Source organism: Rhinatrema bivittatum, chromosome 16 (genome assembly GCF_901001135.1).
Source record: "Rhinatrema bivittatum chromosome 16, aRhiBiv1.1, whole genome shotgun sequence".
NCBI classification, from domain to species: domain Eukaryota; kingdom Metazoa; phylum Chordata; class Amphibia; order Gymnophiona; family Rhinatrematidae; genus Rhinatrema; species Rhinatrema bivittatum.
Genome location: NC_042630.1, coordinates 61457855 through 61479662, shown reverse-complemented (window position 1 = coordinate 61479662; position 21808 = coordinate 61457855). Strand labels below are relative to the sequence as shown.

Below are 21808 nucleotides of genomic sequence, written 5' to 3'. Positions count from 1 at the left end.
ACTTTCAACTAATAATCTAACCATGGTGACCTGAATTAGCTGAAGTCACTTCTAGCGGTAACCTTTAAATATGATGTTTTACTTGCAAGAATCCATCCTAGCACTAAGTGGAGCATAGGTCACATGAACAAACTCAGCCTGGGAGATATATAGTAACATCTGGTGTAGTTGGTATAAGTAATAGAAACTTGTTTTCAGTACCGATGACATTTTTGCATGCAAAGACACCCAATATACATGCTATATAAAATAATACTTTTCTTTTGAGAATCCTGCTATAGCATCTGTTCACACCTCCCTGTGCTGCCAGTTTTAAAGAGAACCAAGGGAAGAATTGTGTCATCCATCTTTTTCCCATGGCGGACACATTAAAATTTAAGAGTCCAGTGACTCTTTGAAAATTCATTCACATGTACATAGAGATCATTTCTGTAAGTTACAGTCTAGTGTGACTTCAGTCCTGTAACAAACAATCCAATGTGACATCACTCCTATGAGTGACATCATTGTGACACCACTCTTATAAGTTACAGTCTCTTGTCAAATCAATCCTGTAAGTTACAAGATAATGTGACATCACGCCTGTGGCTACATTGTGACATTCCTCTGAGTTACAATCCAAAATGTCACCATTCCTATGCGTTACAGTCTATTGTGACATTCTTATCTAGGGAGGGCTTAGTTTTTTATGTGATTTGCCTATGTTTCTTTTGACCTGTTGATCCCATTCAATGATTCCCTGCAGTTACAGGGTTAAATTGGTGCTGATCACACTAGCATGTGGGATCTCGCTAGGCTGAGTTGTGAGTGTCACTCATAGCACCAATCAGGAGTTGCCTAAGGAGAAGGGCCAAATAAGGGACTTTGCATTGCTGAGGTCTGAGAGAGAGAGACAAACTGTTCCAGCTAGATTGGAGTCCATTCCTGTTGCCATCTACATTGAAGGATCCTAAATTTAGGCTCCTAGTGAAACTAGGAACCTAAATTTAGGACTCAGCCCTAGTCAGTTTTCAATGAGGCAGACTTAGGTGCATAATTAAGAACATAAGAAAATGCCATACTGGGTCAGACCAAGGGTCCATAAAGCCCAGCATCCTGTTTCCAACAGTGGCCAATCCAGGCCATAAGAACCTGGCAAGTACCCAAAAACTAAGTCTATTCCATGTTACCATTGCTAATGGCAGTGGCTATTCTCTAAGTGAACTTAATAGCAGGTAATGGACTTCTCCTCCAAGAACTTATCCAATCCTTTTTTAAACACAACTATACTAACTGCACTAACCACATCCTCTGGCAACAAATTCTAGAGTTTAATTGTGCATTGAGTAAAAAAGAACTTTCTCCGATTAGTTTTAAATGTGCCCCATGCTAACTTCATGGAGTGCCCCCTAGTCTTTCTACTATCCGAAAAAGTAAATAACCGATTCACATCTACCCGTTCTAGACCTCTCATGATTTTAAACATCTCTGTCATATCCCCCCCTCAGTCATCTCTTCTCCAAGCTGAAAAGTCCTAACCTCTTTAGTCTTTCCTCATAGGGGAGTTGTTCTATTCCCCTTATCATTTTGGTAGCCCTTCTCTGTACCTTCTCCATCACAATTATATCTTTTTTGTGATGCGGCAACCAGAATTGTACACAGTATTCAAGGTGCGGTCTCACCATGGAGCGATACAGAGGCATTATGACATTTTCCGTTTTATTCACCATTCCCGTTCTAATAATTCCCAACATTCTGTTTGCTTTTTTGATTGCCGCAGCACACTGAACCGACGATTTCAATGTGTTATCCACTATGACACCTAGATCTCTTTCTTGGGTTGTAGCACCTAATATGGAACCCAACATTGTGTAATTATAGCATGGGTTATTTTTCCCTATATGCATCACCTTGCACTTATCCACATTAAATTTCCTCTGCCATTTGGACGCCCAATTTTCCAGTCTCGTTCATAAAGTTAGGCACCTGGCACCTTTGAAAATTGGCCCCCATGGCCTTTCACTAAGGAATGTCATATATACAGTAGGAAAAAAAAGAGCAACACAAGGCAATCAAATGAAAAACATGAATTGTTTGCAAAAATATGTATAATATAATAACTTGAAATGTAGTTGATAAAAAGGGAACTATTTTGTTTAGCAAGGAAGTAATGACATAGATCATTGTAAGCCCATTGAAATCACTAAGGGCTAAATTTGATCCTGTTTCTGCTGCTTCTTTAAACTGTAAATATCAGTACATGAGCTCAGCAGAAAAATACAATTAGTAAAATATGCCATGCAACTAGGTTTGTGCTGACACAATGTACGTCTTCTGTGACATCAACAGGAAACAAAATGGTTTCCTCCATGTTAGACTTCCACAAGAATTCTGCAAGTATGGGAGCAGACCTGGATGGATCAGGTCCTTGTGTTCTCTGCTGGCTGAATAAGGTACATTTAGCTGGACACTCCTTCAGTCAGTGAATCCTTTTAACAGTTGGGATGGGAAGGGGAACAGGGGAGGGTGGAGCTTTTTATGCTAGCATGTTGATGAGTAAAGATTTTTCCATTACAATTAGCATTGAGTTGTTGAAGAACAATAATTGCTTTTCTGTGCTGAATACAATTATCATTATTTTCTCTTTTCTAATTTTCCTATTAATCACTTTTCTAATTTTTTTTTGGACCAAACTGAATGAGAGTCCCAAAACATATTCTCCCCATGGATCAATTACTTCTAAATAAAATTGTTTCCCTTAATTGTCTGTGAGGCTTTTACATTTCCCAGATGCACAGAGCACAGTTTTCTCTCCCTGTTCTATATTTAAAGTATTTAAGACACCCGAGGAGCCCTCTCCTGATCCACAGTGGAAGAGAGGAGGCAACGCTACAGGACAGGTAAGGAGAAAACCCAGCAGTCCTGAAACATGCAACTTTCATGCCTTCTGTGAGCTGCGTTATCTCATCAGATAAAATTTACAGTTTTATTCAGAAGCTTCTACCCGGCTCAGACCCTCCCAGAGAAGAGCAGCCAAGAGAGATCACCCTGGTGTCTTTTTCCTACAAATATATGTTTTCATATGGAAAGTGAAATGTGTTTATCATGACTGAATCTGCCCTCTGCGATGGAGAGGAGTCACATGAATTGGATGTACCAGGGTGGGATGGAGTCTGTTTGAGGGGGCAACAGAAGGAAGAGGCAGTGTCCTCCTTATCTGGACGTCACTCTCAGCTCCCAGGGAAGAAAGATAGAAACAGAAATAAAATAGATTCTCTTAGCTCTCAATGCCTGCTTATTACATTTAAGATTTTAGGAAGGATCTCTTCCTCCAAAACAAGAGATACACAGAAGCCTGGAGCACTGGCACTATTATCACAGCTGGGTTTTCGAAGGGAAGAGAATATTACATTTTTTTGTAAATGTATGTCAATCAGATTAATCTGCAACAATGTATGTGAATCTCTTGGAATAGCATAGTATATTGTGCACTCTGGTTTCAAGCAATGAACCAGGAACCAAAAGACCTGAATGCTAATCACAGCTCTGCCTCTATTCAAAGTCACTTTATGTCCCTTAATCTCAGTTTTAATCCCTGTCTCTGTTACTGATAACAGACCCTGGGGTGAGACCCTTTATGTCACTTCCAGTCCCCATCCCTGTCACTCATTGCTGGGGTTTGACTCTGGGTGAGTCCCTTTGATACAGAAAACCTGCATGGATCGGATTTTCCAGAGGGTAAGCGAAAGCAGCTATAAATTCAGCAGAGGATGCATTTTCTTAAAACATGCTCTTGAGGGAACAGCTGCAAAAATGCAGGCATAATACTATATATTTATATATATAAAATATTATTGTATGTATAGTATAAATAAAGCATATGCTTAGCCACATATTCCCCGCTGAATTTATAGTTGCTTTATCTTAACCCCTGGCAAATCAGATCCATGTGGGTCTTCTCCATCAAAGTGACAAGGAAAGAATGACAGAGTCAGGAACTAAAACTGAGGCACAGGGACATAAAGGGACTTGCCCCAGGTTCCACAATCGTATTTTGTGGACAAATCAATAAGAGCACCATCGGTGAAGGAGCAGGAGATATGTATATATATATATATACACACAGAGAAAGCAAAGTACTAAACAAAATCATTAAATATGCTTACACTAGTTTAATTACACTGATTATTATTGCACAGATAAACTCAGCTTTAAATAGAGGAACTTTTTTGCATACTTTCGAATTAAGAATTTCATCTCCACAGCATTCAGTCAGGGAGCGTGGGTAGATATTCCTCCTCCAGTTATCAAGAGTGGGAAAACTACTGTATTTAAGACAAACAAGGCACTGTTGACATGCTTCTTGTCAGTTTGTTCCTGCAGAATTTGAAAATATTCACAATTTTTAAAGTACTTGCAGAGGTATGGCAAAAATGATTTAATGATTCCCCTAAATGAAGAGATTCTATATAAATAATATGCATTGGTTTATTCTATTACAGAAAATGAGATTTGGCATGAAATGAAATTGCAAATTCTGCATAGAATTGTTTTGTTTTTTTTCTGCTTTGGGTACACATTACAAGTCTGGGATAGCAGATTTGGGTTGTTTGAAATGCCAGGGACATAATGCAATATTATAATATTGTAAGAATGTGACACATGATAGATATTGTAGTGACGATGGGGAAAAATACTGATGGTGCAAGCATTTTATATTTTGTTCTGTTTAAAAGATAGTTTTTGAATATCAGAAGGTGCATCCTGATTAAATGTTTGGATAATGCCTGGATTAAATGGCTTTAATGTGGTAAAGTAAGATGATGGACTTGCTATAAATGGAATTTACCTCAATGCTATGGACTTTTGAGTCACAAGTGACTTTTCGTAAGGTATGGGACCCCTATATAAATCATTGTCCAAGCATATCCAGCAAAGGGTAAACGTTTTTGAGAAATAAGGCCTCTTGATGTATTGCACTTTCAAATATATTTTTCATGCTCAAATATATTCAGAAACCTAAGGAGATGTCTGATTGAACGACACAACCCAGTAAAATAACTGCTGCTCCTTTCCAAGATAAATGATTATGTTGGTTGTCGGTGGATGTCTGAAAGTGAGAGAAAATGGGAAACCTGTTATGGTCAGAAGTTGTTTTCTGTTTTTAAATGTTGGAGAAGAACCATTGGGGCGGATTTTAAAAGGCGCGCAAATAGCCTACTTTTGTTTGCGCTCCAGGCGCAAACAAAAGTACGCTGGATTTTAGTAGATACGCGCGGACCCGCGCGTATCTGCTAAAATCCTGGATCGGCGCGCGCAAGGCTATGGATTTTGTATAGCCGGCGCGCGCCGAGCCGCGCAGCCCAGTGGCGTAGCCACGGGTGGGCCTGGGTGGGCAGCTGCCCACCCAATTTAGACCCAGGCCCACCCAACTGACACCAGAACTGCAAGGCTGTCGCGGGATCCCATCCCCGCGACAGTGAAGAGGAGAACCCATGCTTGGCACGCCATCACGGCACACGTGGGGAAGCGCTGCTGCGGCCGTATGGCCAACCGATCTTCCTGTTTGGGGGGGGGGGAGGAGGAGAGCGGAAGCGCCGCGCACAGTTTCCGCTTCCTCCCCCCAGAGCAGGAAGATCAGCTGGCCTCTCCTGCTGCCACTGGCCTCCTGCGTACAGCCGACCGATCTTCCTGGGGGGGGGGGGGGAAGAAGAGCGGAAGCGCCGCGCACAGCTTCAGCTCCCCCCCCCCCCAGCAGGAAGATCGGTCGGCCGTATGGCTCGAAGATAGCAGGAGGCCAGTGGCAGCAGGAGAGGCAGCTGATCTTCCTGCTCTGGGGGGAGGAAGCGGAAACTGTGCGCGGCGCTTCCGCTCTCCTCCTCCCCCCCCCCAAACAGGAAGATCGGTCGGCCATACGGCCCGAAGATAGCAGGAGGCCAGTGGCAGCAGGAGAGGCAGCTGATCTTCCTGCTCTGGGGGGAGGAAGCGGAAACTGTGCACAGGCTTGAATGTGTATGTGAGGATGAGAATGGGAGCCTTGTGTGTGTGTGGGTGAAAATCGGACCCTGGGTGTGTATGGGAGTGAGAATGGAGTCTTGAATGTGTGTGGGTGATAATGGAAGCTTGAATATGTGGGTGAGGATGGAAGCTTGAATATGTGGGTGAGGTTGGAAGCTTGAATATGTGGGTGAGGTTGGAAGCTTGAATGTGTGTATATATGGGTGAGGATGGAAGTTTGAATGTGTGTATATATGGGTGAGAATGGGAGCCTGGGTTTGTGTGTGTGGGTGAGAATGGACGCTTGAATATGTGGGTGAGGATGGAAGCTTGAATGTGTATATATATGGGTGAGAATGGGAACCTGGGTTTGTGTGTGTGGGTGAGAATGGAAGCTTGAATATGTGGGTAAGAATGGGTGCTTGAAAGTGTGTATGTGTGGGTGAGAATGGGACCTTAAATGTGTGTATGTATGGGTGAGAATGGGAGAATGGGTTTGTGTGTGTGGATGAGAATGGGTGCCTGGATGTGCATCTGTGTGTGCATAAGAATATAAGCCTGGGGAGGGGTGAGAAAGTGAGAGCTTGTATGTGTGTCTGCAGAGAATGTGAGCTGGGGGGGGGGGAGAGAGCATATGAGAGTGAGAGCCTGAGTGTGTGAGGGAGTCTGTGAGAGAAAGCATTTATGTATATATATGTGTGTGTGTGTGGAAGGGAAGAAGACAGTAGTAGAAAAGACACTGAAGAGGAATTAGGAAATGAGCGACAAGGGAAAAAATGGGAAAGAGAGACCAGGACCAACTGATTAGAAAAATACAAAGATCAGACAACAAAGGTAAAAAAAAAAAATATATATATATATATATATATAGAGAGAGAGAGAGATGTTAGCAATTTAAATATGTCATCTTTGGGAATGTGCATTCTTATATTTTTGTATTTTGCTCTTTCTTAAGTATTCCACTGTTCAGACATTTTAGTTTCTCAGGCTTTCTATTTTGGCTTTATCTACATGTTTCTGTTTCTAATTTATAGTCTCTTATTTCTATATTAGGTAAGGGTCGGTCTCAGTTTTGCCTGTTTGTGACAGAAATGAGTATTTCTAGCATATAGTTTCTCTGTAGTAGTAGTCCAGCCTGTTCTGTTATTCCCGTAGGTGATGTATTAATGTTCTAGGGCCTGGTGTAGTATTTGCATTGCTGCTTTTTCATAAGGTTGCTGTTTGAATCCTGAGAGTCAGTGCTGTGATTGTTTGGCAAGGTTCCAGATGCCTCTTTCTTTGCAAGAGTTTGTTACTTCACAAAATAGCAGTGGAGGGTTATTTTTTGCTGAGATTACACCAGAATTTGAATTTTTTTTTCATGTTACTTGTAATGTGAATTGCCCTAGCTTTGCGCTGCACCTGTTCTGATGATTAATTATATTTTATTGTATTTATGAAGATTTCTGGGTTTCTGCAAAGATGGTTCATGAAAGAATACATTAATTTTTGTTTTATTATATGATTGGATTTGATTGTTTTCTATACTTGAAATAATTGAAGTAAATTATTTTAAAGTTTCATACATGACACATAATGGCTGTTGCAAACTACTTAGAAAGCCATTCTAGGGTGCAGTATATGGCATTATTTATCAGTAAGAAAACAACTAGTAGACCTGCATGCCTTGTGCCCACCTATGTTAACCTTGTGCCCACCCAAAAAATCAATTCTGGCTACGCCACTGGCGCAGCCTACCCCCGTTCCCTCCGAGGCCGCTCCGAAATCGGAGCGGCCTCAGAGGGAACTTTCCTTTGCCCTCCCCTCACCTTCCCCTCCCTTCCCCTACCTAACCCACCCGCCCGGCCCTGTCTAAACCCCCCCTTACCTTTGTTGGGGGATTTACGCCTCCCAGAGGGAGGCGTAAATCCCCGCGCGCCAGCGGGCCTCCTGCGCGCCGGGCCGCGACCTGGGGGCGGGTACGGAGGGCGCGGCCACGCCCCCGGACCGCCCCGGGCCATAGCCACGCCCCGTACCCGCCCCCAAAACGCTGCCGACACGCCCCCGAAACGCCGCGACGACCGGGCCCACCCCCGACACGCCCCCCTCGGAGAACCCCGGGACTTACGCGTGTCCCGGGGCTCTGCGCGCGCCGGGAGGCCTATGTAAAATAGGCTTCCCGGCGCGCAGGGCCCTGCTCGCGTAAATCCGCCCGGTTTTGGGCGGATTTACGCGAGCAGGGCTCTGAAAATCCGCCCCATTGGGCGGATTTTCAAAGGCGCGCGAATAGCCTACTTTTGTTTGCGCTCCAGGCGCAAACAAAAGTACGCTGGATTTTAGTAGATACGCGTGGAGCCACGCGTATCCACTAAAATCCTGGATCGGCGCCCGCAAGGCTATGAATTTTGTATAGCCGGCGCGCGCCGAGCCGCGCAGCCTACCCCGTTCCCTCCAAGGCCGCTCCGAAATCGGAGCGGCCTCGGAGGGAACTTTCCTTTGCCCTCCCCTCACCTTCCCCTCCCTTCCCCTACCTAACCCACCAGCCCGGCCCTGTCTAAACCCCCCCCCTTACCTTTGTCGGGGGATTTACGCCTCCCTCTGGAGGCGTAAATCCCCGCGCGCCAGCGGGCCTCCTGCGCGCCGGGCCGCGACCTGGGGGCGGGTACGGAGGGCGCGGCCACGCCCCCGGGCCGTAGCCATGCCCCCGTACCCGCCCCCAAAACGCTGCCGACACGCCCCCGAAACGCCGCGACAACCGGGCCCGCCCCCCGACACGCCCCCCTCCGAGAACCCCGGGACTTACGCGAGTCCCGGGGCTCTGCGCGCGCCGGGAGGCCTATGTAAAATAGGCTTCCCGGCGCGCAGGGCCCTGCTCGCGTAAATCCGCCCGGTTTTGGGCGGATTTACGCGAGCAGTGCTCTGAAAATCCGCCCCATTGTGAATAAAGATTGCTTGCATCATAACATGCTCTAACTTCACAGAGATTACAAATGGGGTGAACTGTATTGGCTTGTGTCCTCACGACAAAGATAACGTGTTTCTGTTGTAGAAATGGGATGAATAGTTCAAAAGTTGTAAGGGGGTAGGGTAAGGGGTAGGGTGGACAGACTGACATGAGAAACTCATAAGGGCCCATTTCCTTAAAGAAACTGTAGAAGTGAAAATGCATGCAAAATGTTTGGGGTACTCTTGTAGGTATTTTAAATTTTGCACTTTTTGGGTGAGATTCATTCTATGGGTTTTGTACAATATTTTCCTTGCGTGAAACTGTACAAATAAGTTGGCTTAAATGCTTTTAGAGCTTTTTAGTCCTATTGTTACCCTAAATTTAAAATTGCTGCTCAGGAGTCTGGATAGGATGATGACCACCAGGTAATAATTTAGGGAGGATGTAATTAAATCTAGCAGCCAATGCTGAGCAATAATTTACAATGAGAGGAGTCTGATTACCTTGTACTGCTCTTTCCTCCCACTGCACATGATCCCAACCTGAGGTTCTTCTACTTTAACCAATATCTGAACACAGGGAGCAGAGAATTATAACTCAGGGTGAACTCAATCACGCACATCATCTGTGAATGTCATGTGCCTGCTCGAGGTTCCCTGTACCGTGACCACTTTTGCCTCCCAGTGCTGCCACTTTTACACTGGTGCCAGGGGCACTTTTATTTCCTCAAGGGCGTTTCTAGAGGGGAATCTGAACATTTACATTTAGGGCCAGATTATCAAAGCCATTTATCTTTTATTCAAATAAATAGCTCAGGGCTGTGTTCACATAAAAGTAATATGCATAGTTGGGGAGTGGAGTAGAAATGTACATGCATACTTTGTGATTTTTAAAAGAATGCATGCAAGCTAACCTGCATAGATTACACCCTCCAAAGAGGAGGTGCGACTTTACGCGAGTTAATCTGTGGGTATACTTGGGCACTTATGCATGACATTTCAAAGTCACACACTAAAGGTAAGGGTCTTCTCTAGCCCTATGACTTAATGGATCCATACTAGAAATAGGAGCCTCCTCCATCTGATCTTGTCCTGTCACTGAGAGAATATACTATGGGTCCTGTGCACCAAAATTCATGCTAGAAAAAAGTTTAACGTGCATGTGGTAAAAATGTAATGTGCACATTAAATGTCACTTAATGTGTGATGCACATGCTAAGAATAATGTCAATAGCATGTGGATGGTATTTGCATGGACACTAACAGAAAATGATAGCATCTATGTGATGCACTTTGAAATTCCCCATGCTAACCTGTGCAAAGTGCAAGAGGTGGTTACTACAGGGGATTTCATTCCTCCCAACCTCCCCTATCAAGGTTGGCCCAATATCTCTTCCCTGATACAGATACTTACCCCCTGCCCCATCCCACCTCACCCTACCCCCTCGTTCCATGAATCATAAAGAAGAATCTCCCCATGAGGCTGTACCTGAACCCCCTCACATTACACCAATGTTGCATGAAGGAGACCCTTCTGGAGCTCTTTCTAGCCCTTCCTGATGCCCCATTGCTAAGCTCCTACAGCTTTACACTCGTACAACAACTCTAAAATTGTCAGTCAGAGTTTGGCGGCCATGCTGACTGGAGAATTAAAGTCATTACATCTCAATAAAATGGCATAGCAGTATTAGAATAGGTGCAAATGTGAAAAAGATGATTGAATGGCAGTCCTATGATGAGAGCCTATGGAGGCTCAGGCTCTTCAGCCTGGAGACTGAGAGAGGTGTATAAAATCAGTCATCACACTTATCAAAGCTGTCCTCTCTGTCTAACTCTGCTGTTGTTTTCTTCTTTTAACTAATTTCAGTGTTGAAACCAAATAATCAAAACTTTACCCTGGTGCAGAATAGGATGGGACATTTGGTCACTGAACCTTCATTTGAACAATCTCCTTCATTGTGGTGAATGGCCAGGGCACCATCAGTGAGTTTAATGTGAAACCTCATGGGGTGTGATCAGCGACTTTCACTGATGGCCTTACATTGCAGCATCTGTAAAACTCAATGACATTTTGGGTTCATAGCATAGTAGAAGGCCACCATCTGGGAATCCCAGGGCTAGCAGTTCAACTTTTAGGATGTCAGGCAAAGCATAACATTCTATAACATTCTGTATTTAACATAAACATCAATTCTAAATTTTTCTTATATCCTCAGGAGAAAAGAAATAAACCAAATGGATGTGGAAAACATGACAATGGTGACAGAATTTATTATTCTGGGACTTTCTGATAATCCCCAGCTGCAGGTTCCTCTCTTCCTGGTCTTCCTGCTCATCTACCTGATCACCCTGCTGGGGAACCTTGTGATTATCACAGTGACCTGTGCTGACCCCCGCCTGCACACCCCCATGTACTTCTTCCTCAGTAACCTCTCTCTCACAGACATCTGCTGCATCTCCAACATTGTCCCAAAACTGCTGGGGATCTTTCTCTCAGGGGTAAAGACCATTTCCTATGCTGGGTGCATGGGGCAGTTGTTTGTCTACATGGGCTGTGCCGGTATTGAGGCCTTTCTCCTTACTACAATGGCATATGACCGCTATGTTGCCATCTGTCATCCCTTGCGCTATTCGCTCATCTTGAATCAAAGAGTCTGTGTCCTGCTGGTAGCCACTTCATGGATCATTGGCTTTCTGAATTCTGGGATAATTATGGTTTCTGTCACATACCTTTCATTCTGTGACTCTAACAAGGTTGATCATTTCTTCTGTGATATTGTGCCGCTGATAAAACTCTCCTGTACTGACACGGTTGGCCTTGCAACCGTATTGTTTTTTGATGGCATCTTGACAGCAGCACCTGCCTTCTTTGTGACTCTTTTATCTTACACCTACATCATCTCAGCCATCCTGAGGATCCACTCTGCAGAAGGGAAGCATAAAGCCTTCTCCAACTGCTCCTCCCACATCACTGTCATCTCTATTTTCTACTCCTCCATTTTATGTGTGTACCTGAGACCCAACTCAACGTACTCCCAGGAGCAGGGTAGAATCCTGTCTGTACTCTACACGACTGTCACTCCCATGCTGAACCCCATCATTTATAGTCTGAGGAACAAGGAGGTAAAAAATGCTAAAATGAGGAAAGCTAAAGGAATGCTAAAATGAGGAAAGCTAAAGGAATGCTAAAATGAGGAAAGCTAAAGGAAAGTAGCTTCAGGGAGCACATAAGGGCATAAGAAGTATACATTGGGTCAGACCAATGATGTAGTCAGCACAGCAACTTGCGTCTGACGGTGACCAGTTTGGAATGCTTGGAAATATCCATTAGATCCCAAACAGGAAAGCCCCTTCTTACTGCTTCCTTCCAGAGCAGGAGTTGAAAACACCTAAAATTATCATCTAAATCATGCTTAACTGACCTATTCTTTAGAAACATATCCAATTTTTTTTTAAAACTCTGTTACATTTGTAGTCTAGACCACATTCTCTGGCAGCAAATTACATCATAGTGAGGGTATTTTTAATATAACCAGTATAAGTTATGTAGTTCAAAAACACATGTATTACATACCTTTTATGCACAAACCCCAGGCAATTTTATAACAACACATTTACATCTACAAATTTGTGTTTTATGTGAATAAATGATTTTGAAAATTACCCCATTATTTAGGTGCTGACTGAAAAAATACTTTCTATAATTCATTTTAATTTTGCTACTTCTTAGCATTCAAGTGTCCCGTCCTTCTAGTACTACTGTAAAGGGTAAATAACCTTTCCCTATCACCTTGTGCCACATCACTCATGATTTTATACACCTCTCTCAGTCTCCAGGCTGAAGAGCCTGAGCCTCCATAGGCTCTCATCATAGGGCTGCCATTCCATCATCTTTAGCACATTTGCACCTTTTCTAATACTGCTATGCCATTTTATCTCCAGTCAGCAAGGCCGCCAAACTCTGACTGACAATTCTACAGTTGTTTTATGAGTGTAAAGCTGCAGAAGCTTAGCAATGGGGCATCGGGAAGGGCTGGGAAGAGCTCCAGAAGGGTATCCTTCATGCATCATTGGTATAATGGGAGGGGATTCAGGTACAGCCTCATGGGGAGATTCTTCTTTATGATTCATGGAACGAGGGGGGTAGGGTGGGGGGGGGGGATGGGGCAGGGAGTAAGTATCTGAGGAGAGATATTGTGCCAACCTTGATAGGGGAGGTTGGGAGGAATGAAATCCCCTGTAGTAACCACCTCTTGCACTTTGGGCTGGTTAACATGGGGAATTTCAAAGTGCATCACATAGATTTTAACCACATGCACGCTAAACTTTTTTCTAGCATGAAATTTGGTGCACAGGACCCATAGTATATTCTCTCAGTGACAGGACAAGATCAGATGGAGGAAACTCCTATTTCTAGAATAGATCCATTAAGTCATAGGGCTAGAGAAGACCCTTACCTTTAGTGTGTGACTTTGAAATTTCATACATAAGTGCCCAAGTATACCCACAGATTAACCCACAGATTATTTTTCCCTATATGCATCACCTTGCACTTATCCACATTAAATTTCATCTACCATTTGGATGCCCAATTTTCCAGTCTCACAAGGTCTTCCTGCAATTTATTACAATCTTCTTGTGATTTAACTACTCTGAACAATTTTGTGTCATCTGCAAATTTGATTATCTCACTCGTCGTATTTCTTTCCAGATCATTTATAAATATATTGAAAAGTAAGGGTCCCAATACAGATCCCTGAGGCACTCCACTGTCCACTCCCTTCCACTGAGAAAATTGTCCATTTAATCCTACTCTCTGTTTCCTGTCTTTTAGCCAGTTTGCAATCCATGAAAGGACATACCACCTATCCCATGACTTTTTACTTTTCCTAGAAGCCTCTAATGAGGAACTTTGTCAAACGCCTTCTGAAAATCCAAGTATACTATATCTACCAGAGGGGAGAGGAGGCAGAGAGATCTGATGTGCTGGGGTGGGACATCAGAGGGGGGAGGAGGCAGAGAGATCTGATGTGCTGGGGTAGGACCTCAGAGGGGAGAGGAGGTAGAGAGGTCTGATGTGCTGGGGTAAGACCTCAGAGGGGAGAGGAGGCAGAGAGATTTGATGTGCTGGGGTAGGACATCAGAGGGGAGAGGAGGCAGAGAGATCTGATGTGCTGGGGTGAGACATCAGAGGGGAGAGGAGGCAGAGAGATCTGATGTGCTGGGGTAGGACCTCAGAGGGGAGAGAAGGCAGAGAGATCTGATGTGCTGGGGTAGGACATCAGAGGGGAGAGGAGGCAGAGTGATCTGATGTGCTGGGGTAGGACATTAGAGGGGAGAGGAGTCAGAGAGATCTGATGTGCTGGGGTAGGACCTCAGAGGGCAGAGGAGGCAGAGAGATCTGATGTGCTGGGGTAGGACCCCAGAGGGGAGAGGAGGCACAGAAATCTGATGTGCTGGGGTAGGACCTCAGAGGGCATAGGAGGCAGAGATCTGATGTGCTGGGGTAGGACATCAGAGGGGAGAGGAGGCAGAGAGATCTGATGTGCTGGGGTAGGACCTCAGAGGGGAGAGGAGGTAGAGAGATTTGATGTGCTGGGGTGGGACATCAGAGGGGAGAGGAGGCAGAGATCTGATGTGCTGGGGTAGGACCTCAGAGGGGAGAGGAGGCAGAGAGATCTGATGTGCTGGGGTAGGACATCAGAGGGGAGAGGAGGCAGAGAGATCTGATGTGCTGGGGTAGGACCTCAGAGGGGAGAGAAGGCAGAGAGATCTGATGTGCTGGGGTAGGACATCAGAGGGGAGAGGAGGCAGAGAGATCTGATGTGCTGGGGTAGGACATCAGAGGGGAGAGGAGGCAGAGAGATCTGATGTGCTGGGGTAGGACATCAGAGGGGAGGGGAGGTAGAGAGGTCTGATGTGCTGGGGTAGGACATCAGAGGGGAGAGGAGGCAGAGAGATCTGATGTGCTGGGGTAGGACCTCAGAGGGGAGAGGAGGTAGAGAGATTTGATGTGCTGGGGTGGGACATCAGAGGGGAGAGGAGGCAGAGAGATCTGATGTGCTGGGGTAGGACATCAGAGGGGAGAGGAGGCAGAGAGATCTGATGTGCTGGGGTAGGACCTCAGAGGGGAGAGAAGGCAGAGAGATCTGATGTGCTGGGGTAGGACATCAGAGGGGAGAGGAGGCAGAGAGATCTGATGTGCTGGGGTAGGACATCAGAGGGGAGAGGAGGCAGAGAGGTCTGATGTGCTGGGGTAGGACATCAGAGGGGAGAGGAGGCAGAGAGATCTGATGTGCTGGGGTAGGACCTCAGAGGGGAGAGGAGGCAGAGAGATCTGATGTGCTGGGGTAGGACCTCAGAGGGGAGGGGAGGCAGAGATCTGATGTGCTGGGGTAGGACATCAGAGGGGAGAGGAGGCAGAGATCTGATGTGCTGGGGTGGGACATCAGAGGGGAGAGGAGGCAGAGAGATCTGATGTGCTGGGGTAGGACATTAGAGGGGAGAGGAGTCAGAGAGATCTGATGTGCTGGGGTGGGACATCAGAGGGGAGAGGAGGCAGAGATCTGATGTGCTGGGGTAGGACCTCAGAGGGGAGAGGAGGCAGAGAGATTTGATGTGCTGGGGTAGGACATCAGAGGGGAGAGGAGGCAGAGAGATCTGATGTGCTGGGGTGGGACATCAGAGGGGAGAGGAGGCAGAGAGATCTGATGTGCTGGGGTAGGACCTCAGAGGGGAGAGAAGGCAGAGAGATCTGATGTGCTGGGGTAGGACCTCAGAGGGGAGAGGAGGCAGAGAGATCTGATGTGCTGGGGTAGGACATCAGAGGGGAGAGGAGGCAGAGAGATCTGATGTGCTGGGGTAGGACATCAGAGGGGAGAGGAGGCAGAGAGATCTGATGTGCTGGGGTAGGACCTCAGAGGGGAGAGGAGGCAGAGAGATCTGATGTGCTGGGGTAGGACCTCAGAGGGGAGGGGAGGCAGAGAGATCTGATGTGCTGGGGTAGGACCTCAGAGGGGAGAGGAGGCAGAGAGATCTGATGTGTTGGGGTGGGACATCAGAGGGGAGAGGAGGCAGAGATCTGATGTGCTAGGGTAGGACATCAGAGGGGAGAGGAGGCAGAGAGATCTGATGTGCTGGGGTGGGACATCAGAGGGGAGAGGAGGCAGAGATCTGATGTGCTGGGGTAGGACCTCAGAGGGGAGGGGAGGCAGAGAGATCTGATGTGCTGGGGTAGGACATCAGAGGGGAGAGGAGGCAGAGAGATCTGATGTGCTGGGGTAGGACATCAGAGGGGAGAGGAGGCAGAGAGATCTGATGTGCTGGGGTAGGACCTCAGAGGGGAGAGGAGGCAGAGAGATCTGATGTGCTGGGGTAGGACATCAGAGGGGAGAGGAGGCAGAGAGATCTGATGTGCTGGGGTGGGACATTAGAGGGGAGAGGAGTCAGAGAGATCTGATGTGCTGGGGTAGGACCTCAGAGGGCAGAGGAGGCAGAGAGATCTGATGTGCTGGGGTAGGACCTCAGAGGGGAGAGGAGTCAGAGAGATCTGATGTGCTGGGTAGGACCTCAGAGGGGAGAGGAAGCAGAGAGATCTGATGTGCTGGGGTAGGACCTCAGAGGGGAGGGGAGGTAGAGAGGTCTGATGTGCTGGGGTAGGACATCAGAGGGGAGAGGAGGCAGAGAGATCTGATGTGCTGGGGTAGGACCTCAGAGGGGAGAGGAGGCAGAGAGATCTGATGTGCTGGGGTAGGACCTCAGAGGGGAGAGGAGGTAGAGAGATTTGATGTGCTGGGGTGGGACATCAGAGGGGAGAGGAGGCAGAGATCTGATGTGCTGGGGTAGGACCTCAGAGGGGAGAGGAGGCAGAGAGATCTGATGTGCTGGGGTAGGACATCAGAGGGGAGAGGAGGCAGAGAGATCTGATGTGCTGGGGTAGGACCTCAGAGGGGAGAGAAGGCAGAGAGATCTGATGTGCTGGGGTAGGACATCAGAGGGGAGAGGAGGCAGAGAGATCTGATGTGCTGGGGTAGGACATCAGAGGGGAGAGGAGGCAGAGAGATCTGATGTGCTGGGGTAGGACATCAGAGGGGAGGGGAGGTAGAGAGGTCTGATGTGCTGGGGTAGGACATCAGAGGGGAGAGGAGGCAGAGAGATCTGATGTGCTGGGGTAGGACCTCAGAGGGGAGAGGAGGTAGAGAGATTTGATGTGCTGGGGTGGGACATCAGAGGGGAGAGGAGGCAGAGAGATCTGATGTGCTGGGGTAGGACATCAGAGGGGAGAGGAGGCAGAGAGATCTGATGTGCTGGGGTAGGACCTCAGAGGGGAGAGAAGGCAGAGAGATCTGATGTGCTGGGGTAGGACATCAGAGGGGAGAGGAGGCAGAGAGATCTGATGTGCTGGGGTAGGACATCAGAGGGGAGAGGAGGCAGAGAGGTCTGATGTGCTGGGGTAGGACATCAGAGGGGAGAGGAGGCAGAGAGATCTGATGTGCTGGGGTAGGACCTCAGAGGGGAGAGGAGGCAGAGAGATCTGATTGTGCTGGGGTAGGACCTCAGAGGGGAGGGGAGGCAGAGATCTGATGTGCTGGGGTAGGACATCAGAGGGGAGAGGAGGCAGAGATCTGATGTGCTGGGGTGGGACATCAGAGGGGAGAGGAGGCAGAGAGATCTGATGTGCTGGGGTAGGACATTAGAGGGGAGAGGAGGCAGAGAGATCTGATGTGCTGGGGTGGGACATCAGAGGGGAGAGGAGGCAGAGATCTGATGTGCTGGGGTAGGACCTCAGAGGGGAGAGGAGGCAGAGAGATTTGATGTGCTGGGGTAGGACATCAGAGGGGAGAGGAGGCAGAGAGATCTGATGTGCTGGGGTGGGACATCAGAGGGGAGAGGAGGCAGAGAGATCTGATGTGCTGGGGTAGGACCTCAGAGGGGAGAGGAGGCAGAGAGATCTGATGTGCTGGGGTAGGACCTCAGAGGGGAGAGGAGGCAGAGAGATCTGATGTGCTGGGGTAGGACATCAGAGGGGAGAGGAGGCAGAGAGATCTGATGTGCTGGGGTAGGACATCAGAGGGGAGAGGAGGCAGAGAGATCTGATGTGCTGGGGTAGGACCTCAGAGGGGAGAGGAGGCAGAGAGATCTGATGTGCTGGGGTAGGACCTCAGAGGGGAGGGGAGGCAGAGAGATCTGATGTGCTGGGGTAGGACCTCAGAGGGGAGAGGAGGCAGAGAGATCTGATGTGTTGGGGTGGGACATCAGAGGGGAGAGGAGGCAGAGATCTGATGTGCTGGGGTAGGACATCAGAGGGGAGAGGAGGCAGAGAGATCTGATGTGCTGGGGTGGGACATCAGAGGGGAGAGGAGGCAGAGATCTGATGTGCTGGGGTAGGACCTCAGAGGGGAGGGGAGGCAGAGAGATCTGATGTGCTGGGGTAGGACATCAGAGGGGAGAGGAGGCAGAGAGATCTGATGTGCTGGGGTAGGACATCAGAGGGGAGAGGAGGCAGAGAGATCTGATGTGCTGGGGTAGGACCTCAGAGGGGAGAGGAGGCAGAGAGATCTGATGTGCTGGGGTAGGACATCAGAGGGGAGAGGAGGCAGAGAGATCTGATGTGCTGGGGTGGGACATTAGAGGGGAGAGGAGTCAGAGAGATCTGATGTGCTGGGGTAGGACCTCAGAGGGCAGAGGAGGCAGAGAGATCTGATGTGCTGGGGTAGGACCTCAGAGGGGAGAGGAGTCAGAGAGATCTGATGTGCTGGGGTAGGACCTCAGAGGGGAGAGGAAGCAGAGAGATCTGATGTGCTGGGGTAGTACATCAGAGGGGAGAGGTAGAGTCCCCTTTATCAGGATATCCTTGGGGATTGGAAGGGTTAAAGAAAGATGAGAGATCCTCTTTTAGCTCTAAGTTACTGCCAGTCATGTGTTTGATGGTGAACAGTGAGCACTGACACTATTATTACTTCTGTGTTTTGAAAGGAAACAGTGAGTATTGCATTTTTCTATAAATGATTCTGAAATTTGCAGCAGATATGTAACTGAATCTCATCATGTAAATAATACAGAACGCCATTTTCTAAAATAAAAGTCTATTTTCAGTCATTGTCCCGCTGGCAAAGCTTGCAGCATCGCTGAATAAACTTGGCTATCAAAGTTAGCAGCAAAGATTATCCAGCTAACATTAGGACTGCTGTTTAGCTACTGCAAAGTAATGCAGCTAATGCTGAATATCTGCATAATTTAGCTCCACCTTGGAACGTCTCCACCCCAAGCTAGCCAGATATCTTTTTAGCTGGTTAAACCTTTAGCTGGTTATCTCAGGACCCATCAGCATGGCAGGATGTTCAAGCCCCACCATTTGTCTGGTTTAAGTTGTGCTGTGAAAAAATGTACAAGGAAACTCACAAATAAACAAACAATGGGAGGATGGGATTGGAGGCTGAACAGGAATGATGGACGGGGGATTGGCTGGGGTGGGGGTGGAGGATGAAAGATGGATCTGTCTAGAACTGATGAAGAACTGAATGGTTGGCTGGAGAAAGGACGGGGTATAAGAGGGCATCAGTTGGGGAGATTGGCTGGGGGATGAGAAATCATCAGCTGGGGGAGGTGAGAAACAACTGGGGAATAGGAGGAGATTTGGCAGAGGGGTGAGGAGGACTTGAGAGACTGGCTGAGGGGGTCAGGAGAGGCTGAGGGATAGAGAGGCATCAGTTTAGAAGGCTCAGATGATCTGGGGGGTGAGAGGGTGGTCAGCTGAAGGGTGGTTAAGAGAGGCTGGAGGATGAGACGATGATAGGCTGAGGGTTGGGGGGAATCACTTGGAAGTATGTGTCTGAGAGAAAAGAAAGGGATTAGGGTGGAGTGAGGAGATCTGAGAGGGAGTGGGGATGTGAGGAGGACCAGGATGGAACCAGGAGAGGAATGGATCTTCCCTTGATCTCAGATCCTGGAATCTTGCTCTAACTGTCCAGATTCTCCCATCTCCAAGCTCTAGTCCCTGTCCCTGATGCTCCTCCATCTCTTATTCTCTCTCTCGCTCTCTTCTATCTCTTATTCTCTCTCTCTCCCTCTTCTCTGTCTCTCTTTGGTCCTTTCACCCTTTCACCCTCTCCCCATCCTTGATACTGTCCCTTTCTTCCCATCCCTGGAATCCTCTCTCTATAATGATATTTGAGATCTCTTTTCTTCACTCAAGAAGAGAAAAAGTAACATTTACAAACATGCAATCAGGGTTGGAAAAATACTTTATTTTTATAATGGGAAAGAAAATCTACATTATTTTATTTTCAAAATTAGGAATTGCTGAAGATTTCGGAAGCATTGCCACAGGATTTCGTATGCTTGGTCTACCCCTGCACTGCCACAGGAATCTTGAGGCTGGGTCCAGGAGAAAGTTATCCTTTCTGTCCATTTAGTTGCTCGGTTTACTTTCAATTCATTTCAATGTTTATATGCAGCATTTGAAATGTTTTTCTCCAGGCTCATAATAAGATGAAACCTTTTACTAACAGAACCCATTTTCTGCACAATCTCTTTCCAGGGCTATGAATGGCCAACGCCCTGCCAATGAGTTTAAGATGACAGCCGATGAGGTGCAGGTCAGTGACTTTTACTGCTGGCATTACACTGCAACATCTATAAAGTTCAATGACTTTTGTACTTAATATACATATCAGTTCCAGTTTCTTTTTATGCATGCATTGCAAAAGATATGGACCTCATGGAAAATATGACGATGGTGACAGAATTCAGTATTCTGGGACTTTCCGATAAGCCTCAGCTTCAGGTTCCCCTCTTCCTGGTGTTCTTCCTTATCTATCTGATCACCCTGCTGGGAAATCTGGCAATTGTCATGGTGACCTTTGTTGATCTCAGTCTGAATAGCCCCATGTACTTCTTTCTCAGTAACCTGTCACTCACAGACATCTGCTGTACCACCAATATTGTCCCCAAACTGCTGGAGATCTTCCTCACAGGGAATAAGAGCATTTCCTATGCTGGGTGCATTGTGCAGCTCGATTTCTTCATGGGCTCTACCTGCATTGAGATTTTTCTCCTCACCACCATGGCATATGACTGATATGTTGCAGTCTGTGACCCCTTGCACTATTCACTTGTCATGAATCAGAGAGTCTGTGACCTGCTGGTTGCTTTTTCCTGGATCATTGGTTCGCTACCTTCTGGGACAATCATGGCTTCCATCACCCGCCTTTTATTCTGTGACTCTAACAAGATCAGTCATTTCTTTTGTGACCTCATGCCACTGTTAAAGCTTTCCTGCACTGATACAGCCATCACTGAGACTATAATAATAGTTGCAATTGCACTGATACCAGTCCCTGCCTTCCTTGTGACTCTCATATCTTACACCTTCATCATCTTAGCTATCCTGAGGATCCGGTCTGCCGAGGGGAAGCGTAAAGCTTTCTCCACCTGCTCCTCCCACCTCACAGTCATCTCCATGTGTTATCTGTCACTGTTCTGTATGTACATGAGACCCACTTCAACATATTCCCAGGAGCAGGGTAAAATCCTGTCCGTGCTGTACACGACTGTCACCCCCATGCTGAACCCCCTCATTTACAGTCTGAGGAATAAGGAGGTAAAAAATGCATTGAGGAAAGTCATAGGGAAGTAGTTTATGAGAGCCCATGGATTTGGATTTTTAAATGGGTACTGAGCCCCCAGCCTATTTGGCTAAGATATGTTAATTTCAGCCACAGTTTAGCCAGCTCAATTTGGACCAGCAATGTTAGTGCTAGGTTTAGATGCTTAAAATTAAGTGGCTAGCACTGCCACTGACAACCAGCATTAGTCAAGTAAGTTCTTCCTTCAAACCAAAGCTTTCTCCAAAAATGCCCACTTATTAAGCAACTAAATCTAACCACCTAATGAAGCTTGGCAACTC

The 21808-nt window shown here is 47.0% G+C and overlaps 1 protein-coding gene and 1 pseudogene across 1 annotated transcript; both read left to right on the top strand.

The window, feature by feature from the left end:
- The first annotated feature begins 11136 nt into the window (after nt 1-11136).
- LOC115077762 (olfactory receptor 5B21-like) lies at nt 11137-12069 on the top strand. The gene has a single exon (XM_029580046.1). It carries the CDS (start codon nt 11137-11139, stop codon nt 12067-12069), a length of 933 nt encoding a protein of 310 aa, XP_029435906.1.
- Nucleotides 12070-20635: 8566 nt separating this feature from the next.
- Nucleotides 20636-21538, top strand: LOC115077761 (annotated as a pseudogene).
- Nucleotides 21539-21808: the final 270 nt, after the last annotated feature.